Source organism: Cervus elaphus, chromosome 8, assembly GCF_910594005.1.
Source record: "Cervus elaphus chromosome 8, mCerEla1.1, whole genome shotgun sequence".
NCBI lineage: Eukaryota > Metazoa > Chordata > Mammalia > Artiodactyla > Cervidae > Cervus > Cervus elaphus.
The window spans coordinates 37,727,598-37,742,239 of NC_057822.1; the positions used below are offsets into that span (position 1 = coordinate 37,727,598).

General features: G+C 40.6%; 1 protein-coding gene across 2 annotated transcripts in view; it reads right to left on the reverse strand.

The window, feature by feature from the left end:
- The window catches only part of PIKFYVE (phosphoinositide kinase, FYVE-type zinc finger containing), a 77,020-nt gene that overhangs the window by 26,683 nt on the left and 35,695 nt on the right, over positions 1 to 14,642 (reverse strand). For both annotated transcript variants that reach the window (XM_043910222.1, XM_043910221.1), the window contains 7 exons: positions 14,289 to 14,363; positions 11,249 to 11,356; positions 5,964 to 6,104; positions 5,146 to 5,272; positions 3,756 to 4,915; positions 2,117 to 2,217; positions 884 to 955 (listed from right to left, as the gene is read on the reverse strand). In XM_043910222.1, coding sequence (XP_043766157.1) covers positions 884 to 955; positions 2,117 to 2,217; positions 3,756 to 4,915; positions 5,146 to 5,272; positions 5,964 to 6,104; positions 11,249 to 11,356; positions 14,289 to 14,363 — 1,784 coding nt within the window. The remainder of the gene's footprint in view (positions 1 to 883; positions 956 to 2,116; positions 2,218 to 3,755; positions 4,916 to 5,145; positions 5,273 to 5,963; positions 6,105 to 11,248; positions 11,357 to 14,288; positions 14,364 to 14,642) is intronic.

Below are 14,642 nucleotides of genomic sequence, written 5' to 3' on the forward strand. Positions count from 1 at the left end.
AGAAAGTCCTCACATTAACCATGAAACCAAGGAGCCATGTATAGTGAATGCTGGCTAATCAGGACTGCAGACGAGAAAGTGCAGCATCCTCTCCAGAGTAAGGATGATGGTGGATGGTGTGCTCAGGGTACCACTCGTCCTGCTATGAGCCTGCAGAGCTGAACACCCTGCACCTTCAACCACATCACAGTGATACGTTCCACTTGTTAAGCACCTTCCATTTGCCAAGCATTTCTAAAACATCATCTCATTTTACTTATTAAAACTCTTGACATTTGTGGAGTTTGTTAATACCTATAAAGGGGGCTTGTAAAGACTAACCCAGCTGATGCTAGTGCTAAAGAACCTGCTTACCACTGCAGGAGACGCAAGACATGCGGATTAGATTCCTTGGTTGGGAAGATCCCCTAGAGAAGGAAACAGCAACCCCCTCCAGTACTCTTGCCTGAAAAATTCCACGGACAGAGGAGTCTGGGGGGCTACAGTCCATGGAGTCGCAAAGAGCTGGACACGACTGAGCATGCACACACAAAGATTAAGTTACTTGCTCTTCGTCATGAAAGTGGCAAGCGAAGGCACTAAGATTTCAACTGAGGTCCTTAGTTTCTCTTGTCTTTCATTTGAATCACTGTAAAAACACACATTCTAAAAAAAAAAAAAAATCTGCAGGACTGCAGGGCAATTAGATGGGCATGGATCTGAAAAATGAACTGAAGAAGACTTCCGTGGTTGAATATAAAACAGATCACTTCTCTGTACAGTAAGCCCTGACGTGAGGCATGAACAGGAAGGTCAAACAACAGTTCTCCAACTCATGTTTATGTTGAAATTCTGTGCATCAAAAAAAACATAAATAGAACATAAGGAGAAAACTGGTTCTTACCGGAAACAGTATCTCTCTAAAAATATTCCTAATGTAAGATCATTTTTTCCATAAAATTCCATTGTTACAATCCTAAAAGAAAAGATCATTTCTTAGAAACATATCATTAAATTACAACCCAGCAAAAACATTTTCATCAGACCCCAAATTGATATCTGTTAGATGTACTTATAATACAGTATTATTACCAACAAAACAGGTAATATTCTTTTGTTGTTACAGAACAGGTTTTACCTTATCTGATATAATAGGTTTGGACTACCATATTACAGCATCGTATCCATTCCCAGTCCATTAGTATCTTATGGAACTATTTAATCAGGATACATAAACAATAACATTAAATGGGTAAGTCTGATTTGCGTTAGGAAGAAGTACAAGTTTCTTTTACAAAGCTTTAAACTCCATCACTATAAAATGGGACTCCTGTCTCTGCTCTCCAGTCTACAACATTACTGAACAGGAAGAGCAGCAGCTCATATTCTTCCAGGAGAGCCAGGTCCTAAATTTACATCCAACTTTACACCTAAATAAGAGAGTTCAGCTACACATACCCTTTTGAAACTGACATCTTACTCAAGCCTCGACCTAAATTCCCAGAGAAAATTCCCATGGGCTCAACCAGACCCAAGTCAGCCTGGTAGAGCAACACCAGTGTAGAAGACGCCCTGATCTCACTGGTAGAAATAAGTGTTTCTGGTGTCCAAAATTAAAATATGCAAGACATTTTGTTGTGGCAAGTACTCCAAAAACAAGCAGTTATGCTCTACAGTACTTAAGACCAGAGGTAAACTGTATAATAACTAGGCTTTGTGACTATCATTGGAAACAAATTATAACATTATAAAATGTGTTTGTATCAATCTACTTGGAATTAAGTTTTAGAATAAAACTTAAGGCAAAAAACTGACTGATTTTATGAAAACAATGCCCAAAGAAAACCTGCCTGATTTGTGCATGTTATCAAAGTGCTTAAAACTAGCTTTTATGTATCAACTTTCACATTTTTATAATTACAAACTGTTCTTGCATCCCTCTTCACTCTTAACATACTTTTATTACCCATGAACAAATCCAAATTTCATAATTTAATTTACAAATTCAAAAGTTCCATCAATTCACTTATGACCAGCAGCTTGCCGTGCACCTACACAGCCCAGTGGCTGAATTTTTTTCACAGCTGCTGGAATTCTGTTCCTAAGTGCAACATGCCAGGGAGGGAAGGGGTCCTACCAAGGGCTGACGCAGGCACTGGGGGCGTTGCTGGACTGGGCAGAAGAGCTGCTGAAGAGCACGCACAGCCGCTGGTGGTTGACAGGGCTCAGACAGTCCACCTGGAAGAGAAGAGACATCCGGTGAGACTCCAGCTCTGACGCCCGCCTCCAACATCCAACACGCCACTCAGTTTGTAAGCCTCTATCAACACTACCGGCGTTCCAGCGAAGACCGAAAACTACAGGGAGCTAAATATGAGGAAGAAGAGCAGTTAATTTTTAAGTTAAAACAATCCAAAAGGTTTAAAAATGCAAACATGTCTAAATAACTTGTTTTCTTACTCTTTATTTTTACAAAACTAGGCATTAAATTATTTTAGGAGTTGTTATTTAAATATGACAGTCTGAATTGAGAGCTGGATATAATCTCAACCTGAGATACCCAGAAATCTAAATTCTAAGGTTATTTATTTGTATTTTATACCTGCTTTTGATCATTACAAAGGTAACATCTGTCTCTGTCAAAATTTAAACATTTCAGAGGAAGATGCAAAAGGCCCCGAAGTACATAAAGCCTCTCCTCCTCTGAAGCTGCCCCACCTCCCAAACTGATAAATTTGACTGTGTGGTTAAAAATCATGTATTTGCGCTAGCTCATACACATATACACATGAAAACACCCACAGAAGTATACACAGGTGATTCCGCTTTTTTATAAAAATGGGATGATGCTACACCCTGCTTTTTAACACAAGAAAATATGTCATGGGCTCTCTCTGGGTCATTCAGTGAGATCCAACTCATCCTTTTAGCAGCAGTCAGTCAGAAATAACCACTTCAGTAAATATCCTTGTACATACATTACAATAAAATGTAAGCATCCTTACACAAAATGCTTACTTATCTGTGTTTTGTAGATAATGTACAAGGAATGAGTTATAAAAGATAGAAATCATGAATCAAAAATATATATGTGCTCATGTAAATTTAAAAGACCCCCAAATCACTTTTAATAAGTTTACATAAATGTATAAAATACATATTTATATAAAGTTTATTGTAAGCATTCTTCCATACTTCATTAAACATGGCTCTTATCACATCCCTTCTTTCCAGTTTCATATATTAAAAACAATATACCATCATTATTTAATCCTTCCTAGACTTGTGAAAGTGAACATCTACTTGTTTTATTAAACAACTGTATTTCCTCCTCAAAAGATGGATTTGTTCATGAGTTTTATCACCTATAATTTCCTATAATAAGGAAAAAAACACACCCATTTCCTATAATAAGCTTCCAACTCTACTCTCCCGCTGGCTACCATTAGTAGAATCAAAGACACATCACATTACACCCAAGTCATCATGTCAGAAATGTTAAGCAGCTCCAACACTGCCCCCAACCTCAGAGTTCTTCCGAGTTTTCTGTGAGCTTAACCTGAAACCCTCAAATCCAGTTTCATCACATTACACTCCTATTTCATACATTTTAAAGCAATACATAAGACAAAAGAGACCAAAAAAAAGAAAAAAGCACAGATGAAATATTTAATAAATCTGCATGCAAGCTGTCATATCTGACTTTTTTACCCTGCCATAGCAGAGATTTTCCACCCATCTTAAATGTACACAAGCACAAAAGCGGTCTTGCTCACCTTTGTCGACCACACTGCATCACTTGTAATCAACCCTTTTTCTTCATCACCTTCAGTTCTGCTTCCTGATTTGCCACTTGAGGTACTCAACGCCTCCTTTGAGTAAGCAAAAGGGTCTGAATGTTTTTGCTGGATTCTTCCTCCTCTGGCCCGATAATCGGCTAGCATTCTCCCCAAGTTCTGGCTGTCACCCAGATGCTCAGCAATTCTGGTGCTCACGAGCTCATGTGAAGGTAGGACTTGAATGGACTTGGCTTGAACACTTCCATTCATGCCCTGAAGGCCAGAGAGATCCCTAAGCATCTGTTTCTTCCGCCTGCTCTCCATTTCCTTGAACTCCTTATTGAGGAGAGGAGACCAGTAAACCTGCTCCGCAAAATAATCTCGGGTAGAGCATCTCATGCCCTTGTCAGTTAAAAGGAATGGCTCCCGGAATGTGATGACTGGTGAGATGCAAAGGATCACATCTTTCAACTCTTGTTTAAAGGTCAAAGAATCAGTCTTCCGTTTATCTTCAGAAGAGGTAACTTCCTCGGTAACATACAGGCCGGTGTCATCCTGCAGAGGGTCTCTAAAGGCTCTCATCTGGCTTGTGGGATCCGGAAGCTCCTCTGTTTGCTGCAAAGCCTCTGGCTGCTCGCTGCCTATGGCGTCCTGTTGGTCATCCACATGGAGCGGAAGCAACGACTCTGGTACTGATGGGAAGAGAGCACAGGGGGCACCCAAAGGGCAGGCTGCTGGGGCATGCTCTTGAGGCTTCAAAGAGGCAACATCCTGTGGCATGCTCTTATTTTCTTGGTCACCCTTCTCAAACAGAACCCTTGATTCTAGCAAACTGCCATCATCAGAAGGCAGAAAGTCCGGGGGGATGTCAGGCTCCCGGGGGAGGGGACTTCCGCTGAACGGCTCCTGGGCAGCCCCTTCATCCTCCTGTCCCTCAATCAGAGAATGGAAGGAAGGGTTTTGCGTTAATGTAGGAGGCATAGCAAATTCATCCATGAGGAAGGAGATTTCTAGTTGAGAATGATAAGCTACACAGATCATAAATATTAAGATCTCTTTAACGCGAGCCAGCTCATAATCAGAGCCTCCTCTAAGCTTGATTGTACAGCCCAGGTGCTGTGGACAGCCTTCAAAAAACATCAGTGTTTTGGTTTGTTCTACAAATAAACAAACACAAGGTTAAGAAGGTTCAGGTGGCAATCCAGAAGTCCAGACAGAATTAGTTCATTATCTTAACATCTACCAGACAAAAACTCTTAAGTAAGACCATAGTTGTATGCTAATAGTCATTTCCTACTATTAATATATCAACATTATCATTCTGATGAGTTTATTCATTTCCTCAGGCCCCCCCATTTCAGGTAAATCTACACTAAAGATCACTCACCATTAGGCAACTGAAACATCTGCATGTAAAATTTATGACAGGTGCCCAGGTGGGGTTTGGTAAGCAGCTGGTCCATCGACATCACCAAATCACCTTGGGTCATCCGGCTAACTCGTTCTAAAACTTGCTAGAACACAGAACAACATCATATTACAAAACTAAAGAATAAGATTTTAGTACATTTTATATGGAAAAATACTAGAAACATTTGAAAATGCCCTCACCAAAAAAAAAAAGAAAACAGAAAATGCCCTATTTTCTTCCAAGATGAATTTCCTTGACTTTAGTAATTATATGACTTATACTGATTCTAGAAAAGTTTACATTTAGCAATCAACATGTGCTTACTAAAATAAACCATACTTACATTAATAACATCAAAAGACATTTAAGCATTATTCATTGGCACAAGATACTGATTCAGGGGTGATGGGTGGGGAATTTCCACAACTGACCTCTACACTGAAGAAGGTAATTTTTCAAGGGAGAGAAAATTTTCTGCTTTGTATGATTCCCCAAACAAAATGACGTCTCTACAAAGACTACTTAATAACTAATGTCAACTACATCTATGGTTTGGTAGACACTTATAATGAGTGTTACATAACTCATTATGTATGAGTGCTACATTAACTATACTTTCTTCGAGCCTGAGATTCTCCAGTCTTAAATAAGGAAAGCGCTGCCATGCCTGTGCTTCCAATATATATAGTACAGCTAAGAAATAAATAATCAAAGAACCCTTTATATCTACCACACATGCATATAAATTTACAAGCTGTCAATTTTAGAAATAATAGAAAAATAAGAACACTCACTGATTTTACATTAATGACCAAAGTAATGCCGTGTTCCAGCAACATATCCTGTGCAATTCGAGATACCGTTTTCTCAACCAGAACCAGTGTGGGTCGAACATCAACTATTCGCTGAACATAATTCTTTAGGAATTCCCTTTCCTAAGTAAGACAAACAAAAAACACTGTATGTGGTACAAATCAAGATCTAGATATGTAAAAATACTAGGGCAGTGTGACTACAACATCAAACTCAGTCTAAGTTTTCTTCATCCACAAACCACTACTAATAGACATTTCCTACTAAGTAAACATTGTACTAATGTGTCAACTCATTTTTCAGGTCCTCAATCTCAGGTAAAAATATGCTAAATACCACTTACCACTGTGTAAGCAAATTAATTCAAACATAACCAAGAATACTCTATCATTCTAAACTGCTGACTATGCTGGAAAGAGTTTCCGGAGAAACTTTATTCTCCAACTCACTAATTTTTCTTTGAAGGACTGAGTTCTTAATAACCTGAAATAAAAGCCAAGAATCCAATTAGTTAGCTCTCGAAGCTTAAAAAATCAAAAAATTCTCCAGCTTCCCAAATGAAAGCAACTAAGTATTTTTAACATAATTATGGATTTCCCCTTTTACATTCTGAAACTAACCAGAATCTCTCTTCTTTCAGGTATTTGAATAAATAACTAACAGACACTATTTCAGCTACTTCCTAATTTCTATCTCTCAACAGATAATATTCTACTTAGAACAGTGGTAGTTACAAATTAAAACAATGTTTAATACAATTTCATGACAAAGGCTTACTCTCAAAGCAAATGAATGTTGTAAATAACAACTAGAGTTTAAAAATATAATTAGTTAATTGCTTTATAAAATCTCTGGACTCAGGAGACAATGGAAGGTGGGGACACACCTGTCACTTCTGCTCCAAATGCCCAGTGTTTTCTGAGTCAATTTTGTATTCACGGTCAGAGCCATCAGCAATGGATGAGCCTGTTCCCTGCAATGAACTTGCCCTGGTACATTTCTTTTCACCTTTCTCTGTCTTACTGGTAGAAACTGGACATTCTCAAATTCTCCCATTATTAACAAAAAGAAATATTTTTTTTTTACACTTAAAAAATTTTTTCTTAATTTTTATTTATTTATTTTTGGTTGCTGCACAAGGGCTTTCTGCAGTTGCAGGGGCCACTCTCTAGTTGCAGAGCTTGGGGCTTCGCATTGCAGTGGTTTGCCCTGTTGCACAGCAACAGGCTCTAGGGCATGCGGGCTCAGCACTTGCGGCACACGGGCCCCAGCGCGCCGGCTCAGCACTTGCGGCACACGGGCCCCAGCGCGCGCGCTCAGCACTTGCGGCACACGGGCCCCAGCGCGCGCGCTCAGCACTTGCGGCACACGGGCCCCAGCGCGCGCGCTCAGCACTTGCGGCACACGGGCCCCAGCGCGCGGGCTCAGCACTTGCGGCACACGGGCCCCAGCGCGCGCGCTCAGCACTTGCGGCACACGGGCCCCAGCGCGCGCGCTCAGCACTTGCGGCACACGGGCCCCAGCGCGCCGGCTCAGCAGTTGCGGCACACGGGCCCCAGCGCGCCGGCTCAGCAGTTGCGGCACACGGGCCCCAGCGCGCCGGCTCAGCAGTTGCGGCACACGGGCCCCAGCGCGCCGGCTCAGCACTTGCGGCACACGGGCCCCAGCGCGCCGGCTCAGCAGTTGCGGCACACGGGCCCCAGCGCGCCGGCTCAGCAGTTGCGGCACACGGGCCCCAGCGCGCCGGCTCAGCAGTTGCGGCCAATGAGCGGAGCTGCTCTGCAGCACGTGTAACCTTCCAGACCCGCACTGGCAGGCGGGTTCTCAACCACTGGACCAGGGAAGTCCCAACAAAATGAAATTTTTTTCCCTGAAATATGTTAATTTCCTACTCTGCTTATTAAATTGCAATTTAATGACATTTTATTTTATTTGTGCAGCTTCAATAAAGAAGAACTAAAATAAATTCACTTTTTTAAGTTTCTGGCCTCCAATACAGGGAAAGCAAACACATTTCCTCACATTTCCAGCTCCAGTCAACTACTATGATTGTACATGAAGCACCCTGCTAAAATTGGGGCTTGGATCAGGCTCAGCAATGAACGAGTGTCAGGAGGCAGGCCAGGAAGACAGAATGGAGCAGGGGTAGACCAACAGACCTCTGGGGCAGACCTTGTGAAGACAGTATGATGCCCAGCCTAATTTTATCCTTGCCCTTTTTTTCTCATCCTCCTTTTTTAACTAGCTACCTTTCAGCTTCCTCTTTGGTCATGCCACGATGAGCTCCCCCACTCCAAGCAAAGAGCCGGGGGTGGGGACAGGGGGGTCAAATCAACTGACATTTTCTGTCAATTCAAACTAAAAACCTAAATAGGTCAGGACTTAAAGATATAATAAACTATGTTCTGAAGCACTGATGAACAAGATACTTTGTTGCTGTTATTCAGTTGCTCAATCGTGTCCGACTTGTTGAGACCCCATGAACTGCAGCACGCCAGGCTTCCCTGTCCTTCCCCATTTCCCAGAGTTTGCTCAAACTCATGTCCACTGAGTCGGTGATGTCATCCAACCATCTCATCTTCTGTCATCCCCTTCTCCTCCCACCTTCAATCTTTCCCAGCATCAGGGTCTCTTCAAATCAGTCAGTTCCTCGCATCAGGTGGCCGAAGTATTGGAGTTTCAGCTTCAGCATCACTCCTTCCAACGAATATTCAGGATTGATTTCCTTGAGGATTGACTGGTTTGATTTCCTTGCTGTCCAAGAGACTCTCAAGAGTCTTCTCCAACACCACAGTTGAAAACCATCAGTTCTTCAGTGCTCAGCCTTCTTTATGATCCAACTTTCACATCAGTACATGACTACTGGAAAAACCACAGCTTTGAGTATATGGACATTTGTCAGCAGAGTGATGTCTCTACTTTTTAATATGCTGTCTAGGTCTGTCATGGCTTCACTTTCAAGGAGCAAGCGTCTTAATTTCATGGCTGTTGTCACCGTCTGCAGTGATTTTGGAGTGAAAATAAAGTCACTGTTTGTCACTGTTTCCATTGTTTCCCCATCTATTTGCCATAAGGTGACAAGACTGGATGCCATGATCCTAGCTTTTTGAATGTTGAGTTTTAAGCCAGCTTTTTCACTCTCCTCTTTCACTTTCATCAAGAGGCTCTTTAGTTTCTCTTTGCTTTCTGCCCTAAGAGTGGTGCCATCTGCATATCTGAGGTTATTGATTTCTCCCCGCAACCTTGATTGCAGCTTGTGCTTCATCCAGCCTGGCATTAAACATCATCTCCTATCTTAAAGCATCTTTTCAGATTATGGATTTACTCAGACATCCGACTGTGCGGTAGTTTGAACATTCTTTGGCACTGCCCTTCTTTGGGACTGGAATGAAAATTGACCTTCTCCAGTCCTGTGGCCACTGCTGAGTTATCCAAATTTGTTGGCATATTGAGTGCAGCATTTTAACAGTATCATCTTAATATAATTATACAAGTTACAATTAACAAGTTATATTAATTAAATCATGTTTATTAATATACATTTGCCCGGAGCATATGTGTCCAACATGAAGACTTCAGTCTGTTAACCTGGTCATAAAAGAGGAGTTACAATGGATAAATATAAGGACAACTTTTTGGTAACTAAATACAATTTTATACATTTTAACACCTCTGCAATCAGGATGCATCTTGCAAACCATGTGGTTGTGATCTAAGTATGTAAGTCTTCCACTGACACCAGTGACATCACGAAAACTCCCAGCATCAAGGTAGCTCAGTTTTCCACAAACCATAACTGTTTCTTCTGATTCCTTATTTCAGTTCTCACTGAAAAGTCATAGTAAATCAGAGCTAGAAGGAATGGCATAAATCTGGTTGAAACCCCTCATTTTTACTGATACCTAGCTCAATTCCAAAAAGGAAACAGTCCCAGTTAACAGAGTTCATTAAGCAACAGAGCATGGTGCCTTTTACCACAATTAAGTTTTTTCTGTGTCTATGAACTGAGAACAAAAGTTTCCCTGGTGGCTCAGTGGTAAAGAATCTGCCTGCCAACGCAAGAGACATGAGTTCGATCCCAGGTCCGGGAAGATCCCACATGCCTTGGAGCAACTAAGCCTGCGCGCCACAACTACTGAGGCTGTGCTATAGAGCCCAAGAGCTGCAATGACTAAAGCTACACAACCTAGAGTCCATGCTCCACAACAAGAGAAGCTGCCACAATAAGAAGCCTGTGCACCATACCTAGAGAGTAGCCCCCACTCACCACAACCACAGAAAAGTCCATGCAGCAACCAAGACCCAGCATAGCCACATAAATAATTTTTTTTTAAAGTGACTGCTCCTATCACTTGCAAAAATGTGCTCATGAATTTCCAAGTAATGCTTTTCCTAAACGTTTCTGGAACCGAATATAAAGTGTTTCTGCTATAATAGGAAAAACACATTTCTGAAAACCTCCCATTTTGAACAACTGCAAATTAATTAATAGCATTTATGGGAGAAAAGAAGTTGGGGCAGATAACCTATGCAACTTCATATCAAGAGCACTAATAAGAATAATAAGTGGTACCTTGACAGAGAACTTGGACAGCCCAGCCAAGCAGCTCAGCCTAGCTGGAGGCAGACTCAAGGGAAATTTTATTTATTTATTTATTTTTTTTTTCCCCAAGGGAAATTTTAAATGTACAAAATCAAGCGCAACAGTACAACTGGAAACGGAGTTCCGCGCAATGAGCGCCCAAAAGCCACCTAGGACCAGGGGCTCCATCTCCCTGGGGAAAGAGCTCTTCCAGCGGGAAGGCACTTGTAATCTCTTAAAATGGAGCTAAAGGGCTGTGTAGGAACTGAGCCAAGGCTGTTCTTCCTTCCAGCTGAGGGCTATAATCCTACTAAAGCTATTCTGGGCCTCCTCACTTAACAAAAACCACACAGAAATGGACACAATTTCCATCTGACATCACTCCCTTTTACTAACTGTATGTGGGAAGAGAAAACAGGATTTGGATTTTCACCTTTTCTTCAATTATTCCCAAAAAGTCACATGTTGCCATTAACACTTTGCCACTAAAAACAGTGACAAAGGCTTTACTAAGCTTCTAAAGTATGATACATAACAATGTCTTCTATAATACATTTTTTAATGAAACAAGAGCAATAAAGTTTGCCTATCAAATTTAGCCAGCTGGAAGAAAGTATAAGAGTTGGCAAGTATCTGAGTACACAAACATTCCTCCAGATTACGGTTTCAGTAAGGAGTTCTTACCTGAAGCACAATAGGATCAATGCAAGTAAATTTGGTTTCCTCTCTGTAGAGATATTCAATGGAACACTTCAACAGAAGAATTTTGGGGTTTTTAATAGAAGAATTCATCTAAAATATAAATGAACAGTTTGTTAAAACTTTGAAAGTTTGCAATTTATAGACCTCCTTTAATCACAACTCTAAGTTCATACTGGTCATAATTCCTCTTAAATAGATTATCTCATTCTATTCAGATTAAAATACTCTCATTTATTTTGTGCTATTCTTATTTTTTTTCAAAGCAAATAATTAAAGCCATGCAAAATTCTTTAAAAACTGGCTTCTTTTTCACTAATGCTATTTTACCTAATTTTCTATACTCTTAACTATCTTTTTTTTAAATCTCTAATGTTTTAAAAAAAGATATCACACCCTGGGTAGGAGGGAGAGGGACTTAAAAGATAGGCTACTTGATAAACTCCTAGAGATCAGCAATTCTGAAAGCAGAATTTAACTTTTCTAAGATTCAAGAAAAGTCGAGGAGGGAGAGAGGAATTAAAACACCTGCTGAACATATTTTTGATGGAATAAACACCTAAGCAGTCGTAAATTCGCAAGCAAAACTGGGAAACAAGAAGTTACAACAGAAAATCTTAAAGCACATCCAGAAGTAGAGACGCAAACAATATACCCTCACCACACAACTGAAGCCGCGGGCAGAGGGGCCTGCATCCTACAACAGAAGTCTCCATCTGACCAAACTTATTAGGTTCAAACTAGCAAATGCTCCTGAAAACAGGGATTCATCAGCTGGGAAACTACATGCAGGGCTTTTTCAGTAACTACAAATTACATACTATCTCTAAACATGGTCACTGGGGCAAGACAGTCATTCATGCATGTGACTACCACACCCACGTAACAGTTTTTAATTCTGGAGATGAGCACAACACACCTACCTCTGAATTCAACAGACATCATTTAATCTGATTTAAAGTACTACTTTGATGGGTAAAGTGCTGTTTTAATAAGACTCTATGTAGAAATATGGACTTTGGATCATTGCTATGAAATAATATCAAATTCAAACGTAATTTTATTTATCTATGGTCACTAATACTTTTCAGGAAGTTTAATACCTTATAAAAAATATATTATTCTTCTCAGCTTAGAAAAGAGTGAAAACAGACTGCAGTTTATCCATCCAGTTACTCAAGCTTGAAATTTGCCTGAGCTCTCACTGTAACCAAACCAATAGTACCAGAGATGAGGGCAGGGTGTCTCTATTTTTAACACGTTCTCTTAGTGACTCTGAAGCACAGCAAGGTTTGAGAACACTGTTACAGATCATTGGTTTCTCTAAAAGTGAGAACCAATAAACAAATAAATAACACTGGAAACACCCAGAGTGACTCCACTAATAAGTAGTCCCACCCAAATGCAAACTGGTGCAGCCACTATGGAAAACAGTACGGAGTCTCCTTAAAAAAAATAAAAACAGAGCTACCACATCATCCTGCAATGTACTCCTGGGCAGACATCCAGAGAGAAACTCCAGTTTGAAAAAATACATGCACCCCAGTGCTCACAGAAGCACTATTTACAATAGCCAAGACACAGAAGCCATCTAAATGTCCATCCACAGATGAATGGATAAAGATGTATGAAATACACACACACACACACACACACACACACGAATACTACTCAGCCATAAAAAAGAATGAAATCATGACATTTACAGCAGTAAGGATGGACCTAGAGATTATCATACTAAGTAAGTCAAAGACAAGTATCATATGATATCACTTATATGTGGGATCTAAAATATGATAAAAATGAACTTATTAAAACAGAAACAGATTCACAGACAGAGAAAACAAACTTATGGTTACCACAGGGGAAAGTGCAGTGTGGGGGTAGGGATAAATTAGGAGTTTGGAAATGGCAGCCACGGTGCATAAAACATATGAACAACAAGATCCTACAGTACTGCACAGGAAACTATATTCAATATCCTATAATAAACTTAATGGAAAATATGAAAAAGAATACATATATACACATATACCTATAACTGAATCACTTTGCTATACACGAGAGACACAATACTATTAATTAACTATACTTCATTAAAATAAAATTTCTTTTAATTGGGCTTCCCTGGTAGCTCAGATGGTAAAGTGTCTGCTTACAATGCGGGAGACCTGGACTCAATCCCTGGGTTGGGAAGATCCCCTGGAGAAGGAAATCACCTACTCCGGTATTCATGCCTGAAAAATCCCATGGACTGAGGAGCCTGGTGCACTACAGTTCATGGGGTCGCAAAGAGTCGGACATGACTGAGCGACTTCACCTCACTTCACTTCTTTTAATTAAAAAGTAGTCCCACCCTTCCTCTACCCACCCCCCATTCTCACTCCCCTAAAACTACTAAATGAGAATTTCTAAGGTGTGGGCTTAGGAGTCTACATTTTTAACAAGGTCCTCATACACAGTACACTTTGCTAACCAGCAGCCTTCAGAACAAAGTGATAAGACAAAGCCCTCATCTGCTTCCTCCAGCCTCATTTCCTGCCAGTTCCTATCCAGTACCTTAGGGTCTCAGACTTTCCTTAGTACAAGGGGTTATTTACCCTTCTCTCTACGCTGGTGCTAGAAAGAGGCCTCACGGCTGAAGGTACAGAGAATGATACAGAATTCCAGTCATAATTCTGTGTTCAGCCCTATGAGGAAGAACAGAGTTTTAAAATGTTAGGCCTCTGGAAGAATTCTGATCTGTTAGGAAATCTTTTATCCCTGAGATGTGGCAGGGTCAAGGGACACCAGCGTCCCTTCAGCCTGCTGACAGGGAAGCCTTCTTCTGTCTGATGAGTTCTCACTGTCCAAGCCCCTGTCATCATCAGCTCTGGGAGACTCTCCTTGAACCCCCAAATTTCACTGCTAGTCACTCCTCCCTGTCCAATCTCCTTTTCCTCCATGGTGAGGGGCACCCTCAGCTTGCTGGCTTGGCACACAGTCACAGTTTGCTGAACTTCAGTGTTGAACTGAATCACATTACCTTTTTATGTGCAATATTCTTGGTGCAAACAAATCCATTGACAACCACAGAATCAAACTTCTTTCCACCTGGGATCTAATGAAACAATTAAGAAAACAATATAATCCGATATACATGTTTAGAATGCAGTCAAATGAATTCTATAAGTATTTATTTCCACTTTTTATTTTCACTATTATGTAACCAAATAAGAACAAAAAGTTCTAGGATGCATTTCTTCCTTTCAACCAATAATTAATGGCAACTTCCTACAATCGTCAACTCTCTAACATACTATCTGGTACTCCAAAATATCCATTTGACCAAACAAATAAATGCCAGATGTCAATTAAAACCACTAATAAGTTAAACACC